General features: G+C 36.2%; 1 protein-coding gene across 2 annotated transcripts in view; it reads left to right on the top strand.

Moving 5' to 3' along the window:
• The window catches only part of megf6a (multiple EGF-like-domains 6a), an 80,683-nt gene that overhangs the window by 29,207 nt on the left and 37,576 nt on the right, over positions 1-13,900 (top strand). Inside the window, exons 1-2 of one of the 2 annotated variants that reach the window (XM_051096370.1) lie at positions 622-1,010; positions 7,900-8,022. In XM_051096370.1, coding sequence (XP_050952327.1) covers positions 851-1,010; positions 7,900-8,022 — 283 coding nt within the window. In that variant the 5' untranslated portion in view covers positions 622-850. Of the gene's footprint in view, positions 1-621; positions 1,011-7,899; positions 8,023-13,900 lie in introns of those variants that run through there. The other variant, XM_051096369.1, reaches the window with a different exon arrangement.

Raw genomic sequence — 13,900 nt, forward strand, 5'->3', positions numbered from 1 at the left:
TTCAACTAAATACTGAGTTAAGGGTATGAATACTTATGCAATGTACTTATTTCAGTGTTTTATTTTTAATAAATTTGCAAAGTTGTCACAAATCCGTTTTTTGCTTTGTCACTATGGTGTATGGAATGTAAATTGATGTGGGGAAAAAAGTAATTTAAATCAGTTTAACATAAGGCTGCAAATGAAAATGGCGAACAGCATACAACCAACTGAGGGCGGAAATATGCTAATACAGGACAGTCTATCAGCGATCGTGGGCAGGGCCTGAGCAGTATGATGTCATCCTGCTCAGAAAATCAAAATGTCTTGATAATTGAGGCTTTAGGTTTTTTGTGGAATTAAGAAACGAAGTGAAAGGATTTTATCGTAGGGTGGTTATGTTCACGACACATCTACTGTATGCAAACACGAACAAAAGTTAATATTTCATCCAAAATCTCCACCGAAAATCTCCACTGTTCACTGTTTTGTTTTGGACTTTTTATATAACATTTGGTAAACTTCTCAGCATCAATACCTAAGAGAGGAGGAGGGAGGAGCAGAGACAGACAGGAGGGTGGGACTGTGGAGACCTGCCCTGGACCCAGGCGATGGAGACATAATAGGAGAGACAGAGCCACGAGAAACTACATGTCTGTCAATGCCTAGAGAGAAAGAGAGAGAGAGAATGAAATGAGTTGATTCTGATGCCAGGACACACAGCTTATTTAAATAGCTACTCAAGCCCACAGCAGCAGTTGTTCTCTCCTGTTGCATAATGGACATGCTGAGAGTGTGTTTATCCTGTTTTGTTCGCATGAGCTTATTTCCTTCTGTTTGAGTGAGGGGTATAACACATTGCACTTGAACAATGCCGTCCGATTGGCTGAGGTTAGTGCTCATATTTACTTTCTGGAGTCAGATGGTCCCATGTTTGGCTGCTGGGAATACACGTTACCGCTACTATCACAGAAACTGCTACACCTGCTTTAACGGCTATCAGGGATACAACACAGGACACCTGGGGGGAGGTGAGTGTTACTGGATTCACTGTAAATTGATTCACTTGATTCAGTGAACTGAGTCTGCCTGGTGAAGAAAATAACATGTTAGCATTATATTTTCAGGCTTTTGCTAATTTGTTTTATGATTTTCATGTTGTTTTACTTCTGAGAGATCCTTCTGAGAGACCTGGAATGTAGTGGAACGCATTAGTTTAATGGCTGTATCAATTCAGAGAAATTCTGGGACAGAACTCAGTCGGGCTGTACGATTTGGTAACATTTTGGCTGTGACTAACGGGGCTTCTTTCAGCACTCATAATTCACCGTGAAGGAATGGAGACGATAATGCCTTCACTCCACTCTGAACAGATGTCAGATGTGTAACAAAACAAATAATAGGCTGGTACATTAGTCTTTGCCAAATACTATAAGAACAACCAATGTTTGGATGTCAGTTTTAAGAACCTGCAACTAATTAAAATTGTCATTTTGACAGCTTTGTCTTTTCAAGTAATATTTCACTTGCACTTTTGCGTGACAAAGACTTTAAGCTGTGTTGAAAAATCATTTCTAGAATTGGATTTGTGGATTTGCTTTAAATCAAGGGTGTAAATGAGATTGTCAGAACATTACCAGTCACTGAAACCTTAAGTTTTCTTTACCAGAGTAAGCTAACTTTAGCTTACAGCATTTGTCATTCTAGAATTCATTAAAGTAATAACTTTTGATAAAGTAAGAAAATTGCATTTTTCACCATGCCTGTTATTCATTTGATAAAAAATAAGGTCTGTTTTGCATATAAGGGATGATTTCTAAAGTCTTTGGGATTAGTGAGTTTCATAAGACCATCAGGGTTACATTTTCTGCACCACCTATTAAGATGACACACACTAAAATCATAGAAATTATTTAGGTAGACAAGAATGCTCTGGCATATACAAGTGTCTTCAACTTACATTCTTTCTCTCTCTGCCAAATTGGTGATTTACAGAATCTTCAATGTAAGATGTGAGACAAAAGTGTAAACTCATTTCATCAGAACAGCATTTATTTTAAATTGTTTATAATATTGTCTTTACTGTCAATTTAATGCATCCTTACTAAATAAAAGAACTTAATAAAAAAAAAGCTGACCGCAATTTTTTCCCAGCTGTGGTGTATTTTGCAACTTCTTGCAGTTAGAACTAGTGGAATTTTTGGCTTAATCCAGGACTTATCTTTTTGTTAAATATAAAAATTTTCCAATTTTGAGGTTCCAAGGTTTCCTTAATGACCTTAAACGGAGAGCTGATCTTGAATGAATGTGCTCCAGGGTAATGCTCTCTTACACGGAATGTAAGATTAAGGAGAAACGTGTTTTGGATTAAAGGGAGGCTGCTTGGCATAATCAGTCTGCAGTCAGAGATGTCCATTATTTTTCATTCTTAAGAATTCCTCTGATCCTCTTTATTTATGAATGCTGGACTAACATTTTGCTTTCTTATTTGCTATTTGATGTGCCTCTTTACTCCAACAATGTGGAAGACAGACTTAGTTTCTGGCACCACAGAGCCACGCATTTTTAAGCTGCGCTTACCTGGGACAGTCTTCACACAAGCCTGTAATGTCAGTGATGCAGGTAGTAATGCAAGATTAAAGCGTGGCTTGCATCTATGATATCACGCCAGATCTTTTTTAAACTAAAAAGCAAAGGTCTGTGATCTTAACTCGGTGTTTCAGAGGTTATCGTGATAAGAAGCAGTTGTTATTTTAAACATGAGACCTGAGGAGTTCAAGCTCACATATGTCGTTGATTTTACCTTTTGATTCAGTTGCAGTGTCCCAGCTGCACCTCACATAACTGCAGGACTTTGAGGACCAAACAACATAACATTCATTTTTTTGGTTGAAATGTGGGTTTTACCTTTAAGTCTAAGTCCCATAGAAGTTCTGAGATTTTAACCTGTGAATAAACAGTTTTAAAAGAGAAGTTCACATCCAGAACAAAAAATTACAGATAATGTAATGTAGAAATTATGTTTTTTTGAGTGCACTTCTATGGTGCATGTGAGTTTTAATGCAGCTTCAAAGGGCTCTAAACGGTCCCAGCCGAGAAATAAGAGCCTTATCTAGTGAAACGATTAGTCATTTTCTAAAAAAAAAACAAAACAATATACATCTTAACTTCAGATGCTCGTCTTGTCTAGCTCTGTGATGCGCATGCATACTCTGTGTAATCCGGGTCAATACAGTTAGGGTATGTCAAAAAACTCACGTACTTCATTGCATTTTCACTTTGTAAACACTGGGTCGGTACTTCTGCAGCGATGTAGGATTATTTTGAAGTTGGAACAAAACAAAATACGATTCTGAAATAATGATTTTTTCAAATAAATTGTCTGATAATTTAATTATTAGCACATTTATCTAAATTAAACACAATTTCAAAGTTTTCCTGCATTCTGTGATGAATTGCAGGGGTCTGTAGAGAGCCCAAGGGCTGCTGCTGGCTCCACATCTGGGCTCTCATATGAATTGCTGTATTTTAGAAGTCTGGTTTAAAATCTTATTTATTTACACTCTGCTGCTGTGAATGGACCACAGTTCCTCTTCTGTCTGGGCTGTGTACAGCACTTGTAATTAAGGTTCCTTCAGGCTCTCCTGAACAGGTGGTCTTGATTATCTTCACAGTATCTTATCTTTTTTTTTTTTTTTTTTTTGGCTGTTGCCACGCAAAAATGAAAATTCTGTCATTAATTACTCGCCCTCATGTCGTTCCAAAACCGTAAGACCTTCGGACTAAGGTATTTTGAGAAACAAGTTGTTTTGTTTTTGTCTTTACTATCTTTCTGGACCTTGAACGTGTCAGTCACATTGCTGTGTATGCTGTCTTGGATTTCCTCAAAAATATCTTAATTTGTGTTCTGAAGATGAACAAAGGTCTTATGGATTTGGAACGACGTGAGGGTGAGTAATTAATGACAGAATTATCATGTTTTGTATACTATCTCTAAGAAAAGTTGGCTGTGGGTAGGAAAAAAAGGTAGGAATACCTCAACACCCATAATGCACCAGGCTTGATCTGTGAGCAAGTATACATTGTTTGCTTACATGACATTATAGCAATACAAAGCTGGTTGAAAGTTGGCAAACTTGCCCTTTAAGCACAGACTGGGAAAAGTTCTTTGTAATTATTTGTGAAATTAACTAGCGATTTCTGATTGAAGATTGTTTCAGCACTGGATTTTTTTTTTTTTTTTTTATATATATATATATATATTCATGGAGCTGTTTTGTCCTCTGTTTATGTTTTAATCAAGCATGTGTGCCTTGTGTCAGATAATTACTTGTTTGTTCTAAATCAAATATGGATTTCATCTAGTTCTTGGCTCTATGTTATTACATTCCATTTGCAGTGTCTTTGTTTGTCTGGCGACAAAACAGAAATTATCCATCATTAGTAACAGCTATTTAAACTGCATATTGTTAAACTGCATATTGAAATACTGAAAATCAGCCTATAACTGCTGCTGTAACCGTCTTCCAAATCTAAACCAGATTGTTGTTATATGTCATTGTGGTTTAAATAATTAAGAGATAATATACAGCCAGTCGCTCCACTCTGCTCACCCTGAAGGGGTTTATTTTAGGATAATGACCGGCTGACTGGACATTATCCCACTTATTTCATGGCTTCTTACCAAATAAATAAATATATGGACATAAAATACAGATTTGACATTTAAATGTGTAGATTAGCTTTAAGCTTTTGCTAAAAACAACAGTTCGTTTCAATGAAGACAAAAATCTGGCTAGCAACAAGACACAACATTACAATATTGATGTACTATTATAATTATTATAAATCTTCAATCTAAAATACTTCTTCTGTGGGCTAGCATATTTAGCATGTTATTCATAGTGGGCCTTTATTTGCACTTAATCAAAGCACTTGCATTAAACGGAACTGCTCAGGGTCAAACGGTCTGTCTAAATGCCTGGTTTAAAGTTTTAAGGTTCAGTCTTAATCAGTAAAACCACTGCAGTCAAGTGGACCATCACTTCCATCTTCCTTGTTAGTGGTTTGGCTGCTTGAGATGATCTTTTAAGGCATGACTTACAAAAAGCTAACTAAGTTTTTAGACACATATGATGATCTGAAGATGAATGGTACATAATGGTCCCAAATATTTCCTGCTTATATTAACTCAAAGGGATAGTTCAACCAAAAACGCAATTTCTGTCTTTAATTACTCACCCTCATGTCGTTCCAAACCTGTAAGACCTTCGTTCTTCTTTGTAACAGAAATTAAGATATTTTTGGTGAAATCCGAGAACTTTCTGGCCCTGCATAAAGAGCAACGCAACTGACACATTCAAGACCCAGAAAGACATCGTTCACACATTAATTCTTCACAGGAGTGTATTTTATAACAGTAGGAGTACTTGTGGAGTTCAGACTGGACTATTTAATGCATAAAAAAGCCTGGTTTGTTTAAATTTATCTCCAAAATGTAAGCAGTTATGGGGACACCTCATTATAGTTTACAGTAACTCATACATTCAGTTGTTCCCACCTTGGATTATTCTGTTTTTGCCTTGCATCTAACAGCTAAAAGCCTCTCTGGCTTTACAGTAACTATATTTTAATGTACTGCTATAATTTGTCCTGGAAATAATTCTTGCTTACAGAATATTGGCCAGTCGGCTGTATCTTTTGGAAAGATACATAAAACTATAGGACAAGCAGATCTGTGAAGGGAGTATGTGAATGGAGTAGTTATAATAAAAATGAAAATGTAGTCATTATTTACACTCAAACCCCTAATACTCTTAGTTTTTCAGTGGAATGCAAAAATAGAAGTTTCTTTATAATAATTAAATTTAAATTTTATATAAATTATAGCATTTTGTGTTGTGTTGTGTGTGTGTGAACAATTTACAGTTGAGGTCATAAGTTTACATGCACCTTGCAGAATCATGCAAATGCATGTTTTTTTAAATTATTTTATTTAGTACTGATCTGAATAAAACATTATGTTTACATATAGTCTGCAAGAGAAAATAATACTTTAATTTATAACAATGACCCCGTTCAAAAGTTTACGTACGCTTGATTCTTAATACTGTGTTGTTACCTGAATGATCCACAGCTGTGTGTGTGTGTTTTTTTTTAGTCATACTTGTTCATGAGTCCCTGTTTTGTCCTGAACAGTTAAACTGCCCGCTGTTCTTCAGAAAAATCCTTCAGGTCCCACAAATTCACTTTCAGCATTTTTGTGTATTTGAACCCTTTTCAACAATGACTGTATGATTTTGAGATCCATATTTTCACTCTGAGGACAACTGAGAGACTCATATGCAACTATTATAGAAGGTTCAAATGCTCACTGATGCTCCAGAAGGTAAAACCATGCATTAAGAGCCGGGGGTGAAAACTTTTGAACAGAATGAAGATGTTTATTATTTTGCCTAAATATCATGTTTTTTCATTTAGTACTGCCCTTCAGAAGCTACAGAAGATACTTACATGTTTCCCAGAAGACAAAATAAATTAAATTTGCACTGATCTTTGAATTCAGAAAGTTTTCACCCCCCGGTTCTTAATGCATTGTTTTTCCTTTAAGGACATCAGTGAGTGTTTAAACCTTCAGTAATAGTTGCATATGAGTTCCTCAGCTGTTCTTAGTGTGAAAAGATGCATCTCAAAATCAAATACACAAAAATGCTGAAAAACCAAAGAATTTGTGGGACCTGAAGGATTTTTCTGAAGAACAGCAGGCAGTTTAACTATTCAGGACAAACAATGGGCTCATGGACAACTATCACTGAACAAAAACACAGCTGTAGATCATTCAGGTAACAACACAGTATTAAGACAACTTTTGAACAGGGTCATTTTTATAAATTCAACTATCCTTTTCTCTTGTGGACTATATATAAATGTCTTTTATGTGAAATATCTTATTCAGGCCAGTACTAAATAAAAAAATAACATGCATTTTGTATGATCCCATTTTGCAGAATCTGCAAGGTGTATGTAAACTTTTAACCTCAACTGTATTAAACTATTATTTATTAATTCTCTAACTAATATTAAATTATAATCACCCTTAATTTTCCTTTAGATTCCAAAGAAACAAATAGCAAACTTGCATCAACTATGTGCTTTTTCTTTCCAAATGTCAGATCTATTCAAACTCATTTAAATTATATTGCTGCCATATTTTATGGCAGTGTTTTGACCTTTTAATGCACCATACATAGTTAACCAAAATGAATCCTGCGTTTCAAATTGTCGAAATTGATCCTTACCTGATCGTTTTACTTTGGGAAAAGTTCTGTTACTGTAATTAAATGAAGCATTGGTAATGCTACTTTAAAGGTCAGCGTGACTGCAAGACATGGCCTGAGTCAGACAGGACACAAAAAGCTTATTCACTTAAACATTTTCAAAAGTTCATTTAATCTAATAACATTTTGAGTTGCTAACAAGCTGTTTTAAAGGGATAGGTCCCCCCAAAATGAAACTGTCAACATTTACACACCCTCATATTTTTATTTATTTTTTTAACTTGTATAAAAATCATGGAATTCTATGTAATGTCCCTATAAAACGTGTGAATACAGACAAAATATTGCCTCAATTTGATCAAAAGAAAAAGTTTGTCTTACAAGGAAGTTTGCTTTTGATTCAGTATATCAACGGTGTCAGCTGCCAGCTGTTGATTTTGGATGTTAGAGAGACTTCATTTACAAAGAACTTGAACAGCATCTGACAGCAAAATAAACGGTTTTGCGTATGCCTTGGAGTGGATAAATTCATTTAGAAAGTTAGAATGACTTACGCTTTGTTTTCGTAGGTGAACGCTTTGAAAACTATGAATCAAACCACTTTCCAACATGTGGCCTCATTTGTTTGCTCTTTCCTTCTCAGATATTGACGAGTGCCAGGTTCACAACGGAGGCTGCCAGCATAAGTGTGTGAACACCAGAGGCTCGTACTACTGCGAGTGCAACCCGGGGTTTCGTCTGCACATTGACGGACGCACCTGCATAGGTGAGTCGTTCAGGGGTCGTGAGAGGTCGCTGACAGACTGGCCTGCATCCAAAGGTTTAGAGGCTGTAATCATCATGGCCTAAGAAAAATTTGCTTAGAAAGGGTTTCTCTTCAAAGCTAGCAGGGGTCCCTACCTTGAGCTCTGTGTATGAGAGGATATCAAAGAGCCTCTTGTTTTCTTAATAGTGGAATGTTTGCTGCTCTTCTGTACTGTACAGGTCTTGTCACGGTGAGTTTGTGATGGACCTTTGAGATAGACCAGATCAGGACTCAACTGTTCCCTTGCCAGGCCTGCTATCAAACCATCACATCCAGCTATTCAAAAGTGACTGTGGTGTAGAAGGTGTCAGGTGAAACCAAACAATTTAGTTTTCAAAGGAAAACCCTGGGTAAATGGAGAACATATCAGTTTAGCTAATAGTGTTTGGAAAGGGGTCTTGCTTTTTAAATATGTGGCAACAAAAACAGTGTGTTTTGTATAGCACCATTCCAGAGCTGAGGAATTTCTTTATAGAAACTTTAAGCCAAACATAGTAAATAAAAATTCCGTATGAAGAGTCCAGTTAAATACCTTCTTCAAAGCCAATGCCATGCCGCATAATAAGCCCTGTGATTCATCTTCCACCTGGGATACCACATGTCAACTGAAAAAGGCTTTCATTTGGAAATTACTTGGAAATGGTATAGCTTTCTTTCCTTGTAATATGGTTATAATTTTCTGTTTTTCTGTTTGTGCTCTTGGGGTGAAATTGGGACTCTTTTTAAAAATGATGTAAAAATGATTTGTTCTTCAGTTATTTTTCTTTTACAGAAATATCTGTGTGAACTGACCCACATTTGGTTCTTGACCGCTGAATGTGTACAACTCTCCAGTTTACTCATGGAGCCGCATTAAGATCTCCATATGTCTGGGACTGAACCATCAAGGGCATTTAAAATTAAGATACATAAAGGAAAGTTTGTTAAGAACCAGAATATAAAAGGATATTAGGATATATTTAATACTTCTTGGGTTACATGCATGCAAACTTGAGTGAAAAAAACACAAGAAGTGCTTTTTGTCATTTTTGAACTGTCACTGTGGGCATATAATGAAACAATGATTGATAAAATCAACAGATTTTGCTAAAAGACCTACCAATCTCTGTGTAAAAATAAAATAATGATGCTGCCAGCTTTCTAAAGTCATTTTTACACCCCTGTAAATTGTCTCCAAATCTCAGGTGAAAATAGTCATTTTGATCGCCCTCTACAAAACAGTGGATTACTCAGTAAATATACATCTGTGACATTAAATATTTTGCTTTTTTTGTATGTTTGTCTTTTTTTTACAGGAAAAATATTAACAAAATATATAGTGCTGCTTGAAAGTTTGTGAACCCTTTAGAAACATCATTAGATTTTCACAAGTCCTTAAAGTTGACAAAGAGAATCCACTCGAAGACATATATACTTTGGTGACATATATACTTTGTCATAATTTAGGGCGTGGCCACTTGAGTGACAGGTGGTTTGCGCTGCTGTCACCACTGTCGCGCTCCACCCACGTCCTGCCTCTTTGCCCATTTTCGATTATCCGGGAGTGACGTGCAGTGACGCGATTCCAAGATGGCGACAGCCGACTCCCGCCCACTAAAAGCTTCAAAAATGCTCTTCAGAAACCTATGGGTGACGTCACGGACACTACGTCCATATTTTTTACAGTCTATGTTTAAAACGCATAACTCTTGCTATGGTCACGCCTGTTGTTTACACTACTCCGCCATTTCAACCCTCGAAAACGGAGACATTTGAAAACGCTGCAGATCCCATTGAAAACTCCGGGGCTGCGTTTCAGTGTAAACGGACCAAAACGGAGACTTTTAAAAACAACGGCGTGGCTGCCCACATGATGACTGTAACGTGTAAACAGTAACATCATGCTCACTGTTGTACCTATACAGACCCATTGATATGTGCAGGTAGATTCATCATTCGACTTCCAAGCACATAGGTGCGTCTGGCATCTACCTATAAATATCTATGGTTGTACCTGCGTGAATGGTCATGTGACATGCGCTATTCGGTTGTATAGTGTAGACGGAGATCGTTTCTAAAATGCAAAGAAAACGCTAGTGTAGACTAGTGATGGGAAGTTCGGATTATTTTACCGACTCGGTCCTTTGAGTCTCGTTCAGCAAAATGAACGAATCTTTTTTCGAGTCATTTCGTTCATTTTAGCAAAATATAATTAAAATGTTACGTTTTACCTCCCTAACACATCTACTGCTTACACAAACGTTGATCACACTACAAACAAAACAAAACTATAATGCTATAAGAAACAGAAAAGATTAATTCATTGTTTACCTGGGTCTTTAGTCTATGATTCGCTCACCTCGCCTCTTATCTGACAAGTTTTCGGGTTTGAGTCGTTCGTTCATCACGTGACAGCCCCGTAATGTTAACCTATGCAGCCTGAGCCGGAAGGAGAATTGATTAGTTCATCTTTTGAGTCTTCGGGTTTGAGTCGTTCGTTCATCACGTGACATCCCCGTAATGTTAACCTATGCAGCCTGAGCCGGAAGGAGAATTGATTAGTTCATCTTTTGAGTCTTCGGGTTTGAGTCGTTCGTTCATCACGTGACAGCCCTGTAATGTTAACCTATGCAGCCTGAGCCGGAAGGAGAATTGATTAGTTCATCTTTTGAGTCTTCGGGTTTGAGTCGTTCGTTCATCACGTGACAGCCCCATAAGGTGAACGAACGACTCTAAAACAGGTGAACTAATTCCAGTACAGAACCTAATAGGATGTTGCGCATGCGCGACTGAACGAATCACTCCCCGAGGCGACTCGTTCGTCCCGAGTCACATTAAAGATTCGTTCAAAATGAACGAATCGCTCAAGAACGACCCATCACTAGTGTAGACGAGGATCGTTTTTATTTTAAAACGAAAACGCACTAGTGTAAACAGGGCCTTACATTCACATTCAGCTTGTGTGCAGTTTTTATCTGGCCAAAAAACGCACCGAATTTTGACTGGTTGATGAAAAACAAGCTTAAGTGGATTCTACACATTTAAACAATTCAAACCAGTTATCTAGATTATTTATGGAACCGATAAAATACATATAATCATTTATTAAATAAATTATTATTTTGACTTAACCCTTTTCTTTATTTAAAGGCTGAAATGTGAGGGTTATCTTTTTATGAAACATTTTCACAGCTTCATTTGAAAGTTTACATTGGATATTTGAACATGCTATTAGTTAAACTGTTGTCAGTCATGTTGTCATTTAAAATCCGGATGTCACTGGTAGGCTAGTGTTGTTGTTTTAGTGATTATGTGAACAAAAAGTCATTTTAGTTGTTGTTTGTTGATTTTAAATATAAAACTTGGTGAAGTGATTTATTTGTCAGTACTTTTTGAACATTTCCAGTAAATTTGAACAATACCGTGATAATACTGATAATCGTGATAATTTTGGTCACTATAATTGTGATAAGAAATTTTCATACCGTTACATAAATGATGGCAAGTTGTGATGCAGCAAAACAGGCCCAAACCATGATACTGCCACCACCATGTTTCACAAATGGGATAAGGTTCTTCTTATGCTGGAATGCAGTGTTTTTCTTTCTCCAAACATAACACTTTTTATTTAAACCAAAAATTATATTTTGGTCTCGTCCATCCATAAAACATTTCTCCAGTAGCCTTCTGACTTGTCCATATGATCTTTATCAAACTGCAGACAGGCGGCAGTGTTTTTTGGAGATTTGTGGCTTTTTCCTTGCAACCATGCCATACACACCATGGACTCATGAACTTTAACATTAACCAATATGAGAAAGGCATTTAGTTGCTTAGAAGTTATCCTGGGGTTCTTTGCAACCTTGGAAACTATTATACATCTTGCTTTGGAGTGGTAACTGTGGTCTAGAATTTCCTTGATTTGTACACAATCTGTCTGACTGTGGATTTGTGAAGTCCAAACTCTTTAGAGATGGTTTTGTAACCTTTTCCAGCCTGATGAGCAACAACAACTCTTTTTCTGAGGTCCTCAGAGATCTCCCTTGTTTGTGCCATGATTCACTTTCACAAACATGATCAGACTTTAATAGATCCCTGTTCTTTAAATAAAACAGGGCATAAACTGACACCTAATTGTCATCCTATTGACTGAAAACACTTCTGAACAGATAGACTCTAATTTCACCTTCAAATTAACTGCTAATCCTATTGCATACTTTTGCAACTCCCAAATATTTAATGCTGGATAATTTTTCATAAGAAATAAATGACAAAGTATATATTTTGATCTCATTTGTTTAATTGGGTTCTCTTTGTCAATTTTCAAAACTTGTCTGAAAATCTGATAAACTTTTTGGTCACATTTAAAAGGGTTCACAAACTTTCAAGCAGCACTGTTTGTATATATATATATAAATATTAGGGCTGTCCGTTTAACGCTTCAGCTTAATTAATTAGTTATGAAAAATAACGTGATTCAAATATTTTAATACAGTTAATGTACTGGCCCCGCCCCCAGACGTGTAGGTCATCTTATTTTTCATATAGTTGTCTGTTGACAAATATGATGCAGAGCAACAACTCTACAAATGCAGTTATGCCCTAAAATTCAAGATACTGGTGCAAAAAAAATGCCCCTGTATGTGTTTTGCCTCATATTTATATATAGCACATATCACACGGGCAGCATTATGACACCATTGCTAATTTTCTCCCGATCTATCACAAACTTTAATGTGAGTTCAGTAAAAAAGAAATTGCTATTGTGTTATATTTTAAACACAATCTTATGCCCAATTTTGCAGAGAACATATTACCTTTGAAGCCATAGCAGAATTGTTGCGCGTTTTTGAGCAACACAGCAGTTTCGTTTCTGAATGAATCCGTGCTTCAGGGTTGCCAGGTTTTCACAACAAAATCCACCTCAAAACTAGCCCAAATCTAGCTCAGTTGTGTTTAAATAAAAACATTAAATTTAGTTCACAAAAAAATAATTCTGTCATCATTTACTCACTCTCATATGAGTAAAACCTTTCCTTAGTGGAACATGAAAGAAGGTATTTTGAAGCTGTTTTGGTTACCAGTCAGTGTATGAACAAAAAATATTTATGTTTCTTAAATGATCTTCTTTTTTATGTTCAGTAGTTTACATTAGGCTGTTACAACCTAAATGTTTATGTGTAATAAATTTTATGTTTAATCAAAGAATATATTTCGTCCTAAAGCTACAATTTGTAATGTCTACTTGATACTTTATCATTTAACACAGAAATAACTTTAAATAATCTTTTTTTGGTATTTTCACAGTCAAATTTATTAGATTTTAATTATCCGAAACCACATGTAATTAATTATATTAAAAATTTTAATTGACTGACAGGCCTAATACATATATATAAGTTGAAGTATTTTGTCTAGTATTTATTTTATTTGTTTCAGCTTTATTTCAGTTTAGTTTAACAATAACAGTACTAAAATGCTGTTGTATTCGCTAAAGAATTCTGATGACTGAGCTCAACTTGTATTGAACCTTACACATTCCTTTTAATTTCCAAGGCAGTTTGACATGGAAAAACAGCAAATGACATATATATTCCAGATGCATTCAGGGATCTGTTCACTTTGCTGAGAGTCTGATGCAGTAGCAGCATGCCGTTCATGTTTAGCTGAATCAGCAGCAAAATCTTTTACCTTCCCAAGAGACCTGAAGAGTCCAGGGCTGTGAGCTCCAGTCAGGCTTTAGACTCGTTTATCAGTTTTTTCCACTATCAAACTAACTCTTCTATAGAACCGCAATCTGAGTGGGATGGAACACACTACTCGAATTAACCAGAAACAGATGCGGCTAATTAATCAGTGA

The sequence above is a fragment of the Labeo rohita genome, chromosome 23 (genome assembly GCF_022985175.1).
Source record: "Labeo rohita strain BAU-BD-2019 chromosome 23, IGBB_LRoh.1.0, whole genome shotgun sequence".
NCBI classification, from domain to species: domain Eukaryota; kingdom Metazoa; phylum Chordata; class Actinopteri; order Cypriniformes; family Cyprinidae; genus Labeo; species Labeo rohita.